Raw genomic sequence first — 12,796 nt, forward strand, 5'->3', positions numbered from 1 at the left:
GGTCAATCTAGGAGGCAAAGCAGACTAGAGAAAAATTTCTCAAAATGAGAAAAAAACTAAAATGCTGTTGCAATCACTTAGAGTAAGGAAGCTTCCAGGACACAGGCAATGGGGGAAGAAGGGCAAATGGTGAAAGAATAGAAGAGCACAGGTGGGAGTTGAGAGTGAGTTGGGCCCTTGAAGGGAGGCACAAGCCATGTTGGGGATTTATTAACTGTCATCTTGCAGCCCCACAGTCCCACTGCAAAATCTTGCAGAGATAAGTCCAAACCTGATGACAACTCCCCATGGCATGTGAGCTCTCTAAGCTTAGAGGTCACTGGTTCTCTCACTGCCTGCCCCCCGCTCCTAGTTAGATCACTGCTTGAAGGACAGGTCAGCTCCCAACACATACCACCACCACCACAGATACCACCACTGACACCCCATTACATACTACACAGTGTTTACATTTTTATCTCCCACAGTGAATCTGTTAAGCCCTCCGGGGCACATCTTCCCAGGACTTAACACATCGCATCACTCCCCCGCTTCTTTCTCCATCTACTCCATCACCTTGACGGGTCCTCCATCCATCCATTTGTGCATTCATTCAACATCTACTAAGGTTTTCTGTGTGGCCAGGGCAATCCAGTTACCAAGGACATCTCTTGTCCTCATGGATCTTACTTTTATTGCCTCCAAACTTTCTTCCTTTTATTGTTGCTAGGTCTCATTTTACCTTCCTCATTTATGCCACTTTTTCTCATTTTTTCTTCTCATTGTTTTTTTCTTATGCAATAACTCCTGCTGCCTTACTCATAAGTCTAATGTGATGTGACTAAATCTAGTCATCTGTTTGTTTAATTTTTTGTCAGATTTGTCATTATTGTATTCTCAATATTGGGATGGTATTTTAAGTGCCATATATCAATGTATATTGTAATGTTATAAGACAGTAAACATCAATGAAACATTATACTTAAGATATCTAACACTTGAGTAAACTATTTAACAAAAAAGTATACAGTCTTATATCTAATCCCATATACTTAGTTTATCTACCATTAATACCTATCCTACCTTTACTAATATCTTACACTGTTTTTTCCAAGGCAAGGTGAAGGTCAAAGAAGTTCTCCATAATGGCTTAGGCAGACTGTACTGGAAACAACCACTTTTGCCTATTCCCCATTGTTAGTTTCCTTCCATCTTGTCACCCTTCTACCCATCATGTCTCCTAAAATGTTATCTTACTCTGTCCCCCTTGACCCCGTACATTTACTCAGCAAGTTTGTGTGTCCTTTACAGCAGACTTTACTAACCTCTTTCAACTAAGGCACCCTGGTTCCTTCTGAGACCCACGTGCTGGATGAGCACAGAGAAGTAGGGTAGAGACAGGTAAGTTTGGGGGTATAAGGAAGCTGGTTAATGAAAAAGTGTGTGACAAGGATGTGACTCCGTAAAGTGATCATGGATAAAACCTGTTAGTAATCAGGGAAAACGGGCACCATTGTCTGTCCCTCACCCAAGCATGTGCTAAGGGAATGAAAAGGCAGGAGGTGTGACCTTGTGGCCACATGACTGACTGCATCTCATAATTCCCTACTAAAACATTTGTTTTGCCTTCCTAGCTGGACCCTCTAGATGGCTCCTTAAGGACTCACCTTTAGCACTTTCTTGCACATCACAGGTATTCAACTAAATGCAAGAGTGAGTTCATAAAAACCAAAGCACAAACCTGAAGCACAGAGGTCTCACCTTACTGAGCAAAATGTTTTCTGAAATAATACTTGGTTTCATTTATGAAGACAATCTAAAAGACAGTAAGGTCCACTCTAATAATCTCTTGATATTTCTACAGAAGGGGGAGACTAATCACAAATTTATACATGGCCAGGAAATATAAACAAGCCTGTATAATACAAGACGTTCTGGAAAGATAATGTTATTTTTTTGGAAAATGTGTTTAAAAATTTTTTGTTATTATTGGTCAAGGGTTACATGTTTTCATGTTACATATAAAACATGAAACGAAGGGATATCTACACTGGTAGTGATAAAAGTACTATGTATAAAGGGACAGCTATGCTTGAGAAATTATTTATCCTTCTTTTTTCTATAACTAAATAAGTCAGGCTCTTAGCGTGGTAGTCACTGGAGTATTTTTGAGACCAGAAAGAACCTTTGCAGAAGGAGAGTTTCTACCTTCACCAAAATGAAGCCAGATTGCTGGCAATGAAAATTAAGAGGGTTCTGTGGGATTATTTAAGGTAACAGATGTGGAATAAAAGCTGCAAGTGTTATAGTGTATCTGCAGTAAGTGATTAAAAGACTTTCAGATTTCAGAAGAATACATGGTCGTATGCATGCACTGTTATTACAGAATTATATAGTGTATTGGTTATTACTGACTTGGGAAAAGGCAAGAGGAGGGCAGGATGATGCAATAAAACAGGATGGCATGCACTGTCTCTAATAAACGTACCTATAAACATGCCAACATGAGAAGTTTAAAAGGAAACTCTGGAATCAGGAAGCAATTTATTCATGATCAACATGACTAAACCAGGGTAAGATAACTTCCAACTGGTATTAGAGTAGCTATGACTAGTTCCATAAAAATAGCTGGAAAATATTGTAGCAATTTCTAGTAGGCAGAGTCTGAAAAATACATTCTATACATACAATATTTTTAATTCGACAGAACTATGAAAAAAATATGTTGCTATTTTCATAAGTATAAACCCATTAACAATAAAATACAACTGTCATAACAGAAAGATTGTCACTATACTGCAGCTCAGAAGCTATGTGCAGAATCTTTGAAAATTAACTATAATATTTCTTACAACAATTTTTCTAAAACCATTCAAAACAATTCTATTTTGACCTCTCCTGTCCTGAGTAATACATAGAGGTACAAAGGTGATTGCGTCATTCATTAAGCGGCCATAATATAATCAAGTCCAAAATCATTTCCAAGGGCATCTCATACCAGGAAGGCACCTAAAGATTCATCTATTACTGCAAACTGGATGGTGGGAGCGAATTACAATTTATGCATGTCTCAAATGTTCATATAAGGATGCCTAAATAATTCCAAAAAGTAGTGTTGCCATTTGTCATTTGTCAGACATCTGTTAGAAATTTCTAGATATGCCTAATACACAATAGAGCAAACAGCCTAATAAATAATATTGATAGACTCATCAGATCGCTATTTACATAACTAATAAGAGGCACACAAGACGTTATCCTGTGAGCTCAATTTTGCACTGGAAACTGCCTCTTGAAAAATCTAATGAGAATTTGCATGCTAAAAATATGTAAATATAGAAATAACAAAAAAGAAAAGACTGTCTCTTTTGAAAAAATGGGCAAAAATATTTAAAACTAAATACAATTAAAAGCTTCATCATTCACTCACTAAAAAGGAATTATTATGTATCTATGAACACATAAAGGGGAATTCAATAAAAGTGTCTCTTCAAGTACTGAAAGTAAACTTTAAAAATGTAATTCCAAAATAAATCTACAAATATCAAAATATATCTATAACAAGAAGAGATATAAGAAGCCAAGGATAAAAATAATTTTATCCATTCTTCCTTTACAGTGCCTTTTACTTCAGGAGAGAACTTTAGTTTAGCTCTTCATTGATTCACACCAGGAATATTAAAATTAGTCCCCTAAATAGTTTTCCTTGTTTCAACCACATTTATTTTCTCATTTCCTGTTCAGAAACCTTTACTAGTTCTCCACAAAAAATAACCCAAAAAACAAAAAACAAAACAAACAAAATAAAACTCCTTCGCCTACCATATATTTGGCAACAATTTATGTTTCCAAACATAGCACTCCTAATCCTCATTCAGAGAGACCAACCCTTCCCCACCCCAACCCCAGACCCAATCACACTAACAATTTCTTCCAAAATAAAACTCCTTCGCCTACCATATATTTGGCAACAATTTATGTTTCCAAACATAGCACTCCTAATCCTTATTCAGAGAGACCAACCCTTCCCCACCCCAACCCCAGACCCAATCACACTAACAATTTCTTCCTGCTTTTCCTCATAATCTTAGTTTTCCTGAAGTCTCCTCTCATTGCCCTTATGCTTATATATACACCAGAATCCTACCCTCAAAGCCAGGTCACCCACAACACATTCCTCAGTCAGCCGGCCCAGAGTTCACGTTGCTGAAATTACTTGCAAAGCCCTTTGTATACACCGTCTCCTACACACTACTTATTCTAGTATATAATTTACCACTTCCACTCTACTGCAAAACTTAATAATATTCTTATACCATTTTTTTTATATTCTAGCCCCCAATTACAATGGCCAGAGTAGTATCTTTTCAATGCAGGTACTCAGCTAGCATCTGCTGAATCAAAGACACCTAATAACAATTACACATGAAAATTAAAAGTTAACTATTCACAAATAATATAAGGACAATTTGAACCAAACAAGATTTTTAAGAAGCTAATTTTTTTTCTTTAAAATTTCTGAGGCTTTAGAATCCAAGATGGCTGGATTTCTAAGTTGTTTTTTTCCAACAGAAAAATAAGGAGCTGGCCCTGAATGTCATGCTTTTCCAATGTGCTCCCAGAGTACACTCTCACTCCGTGACAATTCACTGCAATTGCCTGTTCACTTGTCTGTCTATACTAGTAACTCCTTGAAAGCAGACAGCATGCGTTCCATTTCCAATCTCTATGTATGAGCAGCCCACGTAGTAGGAACTCAATGATTGACCTGGCACCATGACTATCTAAAGTAAACACAGTTAAAGAGTAACCTTTACTAGATATATAAATATTAAGTAAACTTAATTTATGACTGTGCAATTTCAAATGAGACATATGGCCAAAATCCTAAGAACTACATTTACATCAGTATTAACCACAAAAATGAATATGCAAACTTCAAGAGAAATCCTATGTGGACATATGTGTGTGCATACAAGTGATTTTTATACAGCATAAGACATTTCAAGAAGAAAGTACAATTTTGGAGAGGAAACAGGAGATAGAGATTTTTCTTTTTTCTTTTTTTGCATTTCACTCTTCCATATTGCTTTTTATTTTTTTCCTTTTTTAACTGTGGAGCATGTAACTTTCAAATCAACTCCTAGCCCCCCCAACACACACACATTCACACAAGGAGTAGTCTAATTGCAGTTAAAACATTTTTAAAAATGAACAGTCTACTATTAGAGTGAACTAATAGAAATCATAGATGTTAAAAGAAAACATTGACTACATACGGTGAAGTTTTGGAGGTCCAATGGGGAGATTTTGTTTTTGTGGCTTAATTTCTATATAACAATGGACAAACTCTTTCTTAACAGTCTACTATTAGAGTGAACTAATAGAAATCATAGATGTTAAAAGAAAACATTGACTACATACGGTGAAGTTTTGGAGGTTCAATGGGGAGATTTTGTTTTTGTGGCTTAATTTCTATATAACAATGGACAAACTCTTTCTTAACTTAGTATTTTCTAATTTAAATTCTTCTTTCATCTATGTGATCAACATTCCTATATATTTAAGGAGAGAACTACCCTGAGGCATAATCCATCTTTCCAAGTAGTAAAAAGAGACAGTAAAACTCTCTTCCCAAGGTTCAAGAGAGTAATAAGAAAAGCTTCTCATTAGATGTTCAATAAAAAGAAGCAGCTCTCCCGCCACCATGACTCCGACCGAAATACACTTTATACTTCATAACACAAATTGTAAACTAAAAAACATCTAGGCATCACACATCTACTCGCCTCCCTTTTGTCAGAATGAAGAAATCTGGTCTTCTCATCTTCACATACCAAGCCCCCAAAATAATCTAGCAAATAGTAGCTTTTTGATGACCATTGGCCTGATGAACGACATTTCCTCAAATAGGACACACTTGTAGATATCAACAGAATAATAATTGCCACTTTTACTTTAAAAAATATGATAAAAACATAAAAGATAAATACCACCTTGATAAATAAATGATTCAGAAACCAGTTTGGTTTTATACTAGCCCAGGAATCATCTCTGAGTTACTCTAGTGAGCTGCAGGAAGTTAGATACGGTACTCTTGAAAGCAAAGGATGAAGGTGAGGTGGCCACAGGACATGAGGAGTTACTAGCTTATTACTTCCTTCAGGTCAGGAAGGTTGTATACACACCTTGATAGCAACTAGTTTCTGTATCTCAGTAACTGATCAGAAAAATAATTTTTTTCCTTCCAAGAACCAGGACTCGTATGTTTACCTTGCAGTATGAATATTTCTGGAATACCTCCTTTGGGTCTCATCACTTACCACCTGGCAAAGACAAGAGAGTTGCTTTTCCTATCATTCCTGCCACATGAAAGGCCCTCTCTACTTCATTCCTCCTCATAAATAGTTAATCTGTGCTCAAGTCTCATGGTGAAATGCATCCTTGATCCTGTGTCTCCACCTCTTAATTTTCTTCTTTATCAGTTCCTGTCCTAAGATTCAATTTTTTACATCAAGCTTTTGTTTTCTATATTTTGGTATGCTGGCTACATCTTTCTGGTTAATCATTGCGGGGAAAATTTTTTAGGATCGGTCTCCTGGAAATAATCGAACTCCTTAAAAGAAGTTATCGTTCTGACGACAACTAGACTCTCGTGGCCTTTATATAAATGCAGTAAACCACAAAATCATTTCAAATTTTTATTAGCACAGTTATTTTAAAGAAAGAAAAGGAGGGGGAGAGTAGTTTTAGAAAACTTTCCAGATTTATAAAGTACTACATTTATTAAAACCAGATAATTAATTCCAAACAGTTTTAATACTTCCTCAACTTTGAAATTAAACAGTCACCAAAAAAAAAAAAAAAAAGAAAGAAAGAAAGAAAGTTACAGAAGAGCAATGCGCTTACCTGAGGGTATGGTGAGGTTCTGGCTTTTGACTTTGAGCTGGAGAGCCTAGTCTTGGCCCCCTTCCTGCTGTCAGTCATGGTGGGGGTGGAGCTGCTGGCATAGGAGAAGGCTGGTTTGGAGGCTGAGATCTGATCCAGGGAGAGCTGCAGCCCTTTGTATTCTGTGTCTCTGCAGGGTAGGAGAACAAAGCCCTTAATCAGCCACTACAGGTAATGAATTCATGTATTCTCTCATCAGGCATGGCAATAATCTGTGTTTAAAAAGGAAGCAAGCAAAAGTAAGACATATAACTGGTTTCCACGAACACCTGGGTTATTCTAGAAATGCCTAACATTTAACTAACGTGTGTGAGTGTAGCTGCCGCGTATAGCACAGTCAAATTATATGATATGCTCATGAAAAAGTCTTGACTTAAAAATGTGTTTTTCATCATCTTTGTTAGTTAAGTAGAAAATAAACCCATAATTCAACTTCTCTGGGCTTCTCTGTCCTCATTGTTGAGATAGGAATTATAAAACCTATTCCAAAGATTTCCTATGTGGGGTGAACTCGGCAGACAACCAGCCAGCTGATCCTATCTGATTATTGGCAAGAAGAGTGTCTTCTATCAGCAGTTCCAAGGTCATCATCCTGGTAAACATTCTAAATATTTTTATAGCTAGCTAACTAGTATAACCAGGCATGTAAGTAGTTAAAAATCCCTTTTCACAGGCTAACTAATTCAGTTACCTTAGGGTACATTTAACCACCAGTTCTTTCCATTCATTCTTACATTCAATAAATATTTATCGAGCTCTTAATATACACCAGAGTTTGAGCTATCTGAAGATGAAAGAATAAATAACCCCTGCTCTTGCAAAGATTATAATCTACTTGGAAATAGAAACAGTAAGCAAATAAACATGCATAATAACTGCAGACTGTGATATAAAGGGGATAAAAAGTTTATCTTAGGTAGTTCATTACAAAGGTATTGCTAGAGATATTTAGGGGCTGAAGATGAGTCTTGGCCCTGCCCACAGGTACAACCTCAACCCCCTTTCAGGCAGCAGTGGATCTCATCTGACTCCTCAGTTTTCATAACAGGATGTCAACCCTTCCCACTGGCAGCCAAAATAGAATGTTTCAGAGAGTCTTTTTTATAAAGACTCCTGGGAGAATTTTTTCTCAGGTTCCAGAACTAGCTGGGCTGCTCCTGAGTAACTGATTTCTTTTTATCTCACAAACACTGTGAATCATGTAACTCATCATGTAACTTTGCACTAACAGTCAAAGGGCCCTGAGCCCCGAGTCTGATCTGTAATCACCCCTAGCAAATGTACAAAGTCTTCATGGCAGGCATTTTGTGCAACCAACTCCACTGGCTTCCTTTATTTTTCTTCTGTTATTTTTCCTTCCCTGTAATTCTGTAATAGGCTCACCATCTTAAAAGTTTTACATGCACGTTTAATATTCCTTGGATTAACACAGGTATATAAAACAATAAATTAATGAAATTATATATGTAAAAGTGATTGGCACATGCTATGGATCAGCAAATAAGTGTCTATCTTCTTTTCCTTTTCCCTATTAGTTCTTCTATAACCAGATTAGGCAAGAGCAAAAGTATAATTCAGTACTTGAAAATTGCTAAGAGAGTAGATTTTAAGTGTTCTCACCACACACAAAAAATAAAATAAGTATGTGAGGAAATTTCACAATGTATATATACATCAAAATATCATGTGGTACACCAAAAATTTATACAAAGTTTGCTTTTCAATTAAAAAGGGTGAAAAAGTATAATTCAGGCAAGTAGCCCCTCAAGTGAATAGGAATAGAAACCAACTAAAGCAGTTCCAATAATATCACTGCTACAAACTACAGTGTAGTCACATATATCAGCAAATTACAATGGCTTTGTATCAAATAATCCATCTACTCAATACAAGTACATATATACATCAAAATATCATGTGGTACACCAAAAATTTATACAAATTTTGCTTTTCAATTAAAAAGGGTGAAAAAGTATAGTTCAGGCAAGTAGCCCCTCAAGTGAATAGGAATAGAAACCAACTAAAGCAGTTCCAATAATATCACTGCTACAAACTACAGTGTAATCACATATATCAGCAAATTACAATGGCTTTGTATCAAATAATCCATCTACTCAATACAAGTAAAAAAAGAAATTCTTCTACATGAGCAGCAAAAATTTAGAAAGTGGGCATGAAGTTTGTCTTGCAGGCTTGGGAAGTCTAATCACATCACTGATCTGCTTTACTGCTCTAATCAACTCCTTAGGACAACACAGATTCTGAGTATTCCTCAGTCAGAAATGGAATGCCCTCCAAAATGTGGCACTGACCTATTTTTCCGACAATATTTCATAATGTTCTTTCATCGTCTCCTCCCTTCATCCAAATAGTTCTCCCCAAACTGACCTTAAACTTTCTTGACTCTCTTTCTCCCCCAACACATACCTATAAAACTCCTCTTACAAAGAATCATCTTAAATCTCACTCGCCTCTATGAAGTTCTTCCTGATTGCTAAAGGCATTCATTCATTCAATACATATTTAGTGTCTCTTCTATGTGGAGCCTTGTTCTAGGGACTGGACAGACACCAATGAACAGAAGGACTAAGTCTCTACCCCTCAGGAAGAAGACACCAGGGCCAGTTCCTAAGGGAAATGGGGAGGGGACCAGAAACTATCTTCTTCCTCCTCTAACTTTATATTTCAAGTGATTATGTCTTGTATTTTCCAGTGGAGTCTAAGTTTCTAGAAGACAAGAGTCAAGAGATGTTTTGCTGAATCCCAATGGCCACTTGCACAGTATTTCATATAGGTGGATGAAGAAGAAGATAACAAGGACACAACCAGCAAAGAATTGTTTGCTCCCATGAGTCCTGATAATCTGTAACCCAACAGCTTTCTGTGGGAAAAGACCGCAATGGGCTGTGAGTCCCCTGACCCACCTGCCCTTAGACAACAGTGAGCCAAGCAAACTGGACTCTGACAGGAGGTGGAACCTCACCTGTGTCAAATGTACTGCACAGCAAAGCATCCATCCAGTCCCTGCCCAACAGGACCTAGACTGACAGTGAAAATCATGCACCCCTGAAATGTGGCCAAATAACTTTGGAAACCCATTCGTAATGCAACATCTCAGCCCAGGGATTTCATGGCTATCGAAAAGGAATCAGCAAGGATTTATTTTTCTTTTGCACACTTTCAGGCCCCCTAAGATATGCATCTCAACTATTGAAAAAGTCTTTCCAAAATTCTTGTATAGCTTTCAATGACAGAAATACTCCAAATTAAATAGACTTAAATAAAATTTTAAAACCAATAAATGGTTTAAAATTCTATGTATTCACATGAAAACTCTAACAAATATAAGAAGAGTTATCCAAATACTCTTGATAAACTGAAATATTAACATTGTGGTACACATCAAAAAACTTAAAAGTAATCAACCAAAATTTAGCAGTAGACCATAAAGTAAGGTAGATCAGGGTTTAAGCCAACCTCTGCCTCCTGCAGAGTAACAACCCACCTACATCCCAGTTTCCTCTTTGTAACTCATATGGATGTGGTGACATTTAGATGAAATATATAGAAAAACTCATAGCACAATGCCCAGAACACAGTAAATGCTCAATAAATAGTATTATTTCTTAACTTTCAAACTCTGTGGCACTTTTTGGCATCTGATCTTCCCAGAACAATAGTTTCACTTTGGTAGTGATTATAATACATTTCATTATAAGCACCTCCTTAGGTCGTATTTCTTTCCTTTCTACCCAAACTCATTTTAATTTGCTCTGTTACTTTTTAGCCTCTAAACTCTATTGCAAGATAGCCAAAATACTTATTAATAAGTTCCTTATTGCTAAGTCAACAAATGGGGACCTTAGAGCAACACGCTCACTCAGAGGAATTTGGTTTTCCAGTTTCTCTGTCCAAAACTCCTACAGCTCAAAAGATGTGTTAGAATAAAAAGCACAGTAAAACATACCCACTTAAAGACATTTAAAGTACGGTTGATGTGCTGCCAAACGCAGCTCCGAATGGCAGATTCACTAAGAACAAAGCATTTGTTTTACTTTTAGAATTCCATAAAAACGAGCATTTCATTTCTATAGCTTAAAGGGCTAGATGCTGATGGGAATCACATTATGAGTTCCATTTACCTCCTTCAAACCCAGACACAAAGAAGAGTCTGGCCCTACTTCTGTCCCTTCCCTTTGGTGAGGCACATTCTGGTATCACACATGTCCTCAACGTTACATGTATGCTTAGTAGAAAGCCATTTATTTAATATTTCCTGTTGAGTGGAACAAAATAAAATACACAGCTGCACAGAACTTAGACTCTAAATTGAGTATGGTGAGGGACTTGATTTAGCTGGTTTTAATAAATGAAGGACATAGCACCACTCTACTTCTAAAGCTCTCTCAAGAAGTGCACATACACCCTGTTTGGACGAAGGACATAGCACCACTCTACTTCTAAAGCTCTCTCAAGAAGTGCACATACACCCTGTTTGGGCTCCATAGGTAACTCACTCAGTGGCAGCTCATACTGTTCTCCCAGACATGATTGGCATATCGAAAGGGGAACTATGGCATATGCCATTGGGCATATTCCTCAAAAGACTATTGAGAACAATTTACTCCATAGGTAACTCACTCAGTGGCAGCTCATACTGTTCTCCCAGACATGATTGGCATATTGAAAGGGGAACTATGGCATATGCCATTGGGCATATTCCTCAAAAGACTATTGAGAACAATTTACATTTTTCTCCCTTTAATGATTTGTATGAGAGCTGCAGATATCCTCAGGTACCTCAGCTCTGAAAGCAATGTGAAATGGGTAATTTGCAATCACTAGAACCTGCAGCTTGTCAATTTCACCCATATTTGCACAGACCAAAGTAATCCTCTTATTCCATTATGGACAGTCAGAAATCATTCAATTTGCAGAATTAACCATCTGAGTCTACTTTAAACTTTATAATAGTCATGTGCATATTTGGAATAACTCGAATTCCAATAGAGAAAATGGGGCCATTTTTGCATCATTGGCCTACTTCTGCCTTCCCTTAAGCAATACACCATGAACCTCATAAGGTAAATGTCAGCTTGCCATATGGGAAGCTCAGTGTGATACCCTTGCAAAGCCAATAGAAGGTACTGTCAGCTACAGAGAAATGCATTAACAACATTTCTATCATTTCAACTGGGAAACTGTCCTCCATTACGCTAACAGCCCCACAAACCTTCAAGTTGTATATTTACAACCTTCAAGTGAGTTGGAATGAGTTTACAGAGCAGCAATCAACTGTATTTTACGAGTTCATATTAATTCAAGAGTCTTTGCAAGAACGTTTCTCTTCAACTCCACCACACTCTATTCCACTTTCATTTTAGACAACTGAATTTTTTATTCTGCTATGTCAATTTTGTATCTGCTGACCATTCTGGAGCTTCTTTGCTGACTTTATGTTAAGTGGCAATTCCTAAAAGATGTTGCCAGATTTACCAACTGAGTTTTTTTTTTAAACAGCTGAAGGTGATCAAATTACCCAGGGAAACGTGGAAACGAAGACATACAACAATTGATTTGGATCCAAAGGCGCTGATTGAAATAAGCAGAGAATTGTATTAAACCATGATCGCATTAAGTAGAAATGACTGCCTTACACTAAACTTTTTAATTGGATTCTAGAGTCACTGTTACATGGAGTGCATGACCTTCTTTATATTTGGGCAGAGTTTCTGCCTGGCCACTGGGTAAAACTCCGCATCAGAGAAATCTACTTTATGTTTCATTGTCAGGTTCCTATGGAGCCCAACAGAGAAAGCTGGTAAGGAGAATTCCATACTGTGAGGGGCTCACAGACTAAGACGTTCTG

At 37.1% G+C, this 12,796-nt stretch overlaps 1 protein-coding gene across 1 annotated transcript in view; it reads right to left on the minus strand.

Annotated features, from left to right (window-relative positions):
- The window catches only part of SIM1 (single-minded family bHLH transcription factor 1), a 77,318-nt gene that overhangs the window by 30,382 nt on the left and 34,140 nt on the right, over positions 1–12,796 (minus strand). Inside the window, exon 9 of the mRNA XM_008578834.1 lies at positions 6,889–7,057. Within this exon, the coding sequence (XP_008577056.1) occupies positions 6,889–7,057 (169 nt within the window). The remainder of the gene's footprint in view (positions 1–6,888; positions 7,058–12,796) is intronic.

The sequence above is a fragment of the Galeopterus variegatus genome, unplaced genomic scaffold (assembly GCF_000696425.1).
Source record: "Galeopterus variegatus unplaced genomic scaffold, G_variegatus-3.0.2 Scaffold1772, whole genome shotgun sequence".
Taxonomy (NCBI): Eukaryota; Metazoa; Chordata; class Mammalia; order Dermoptera; family Cynocephalidae; genus Galeopterus; species Galeopterus variegatus.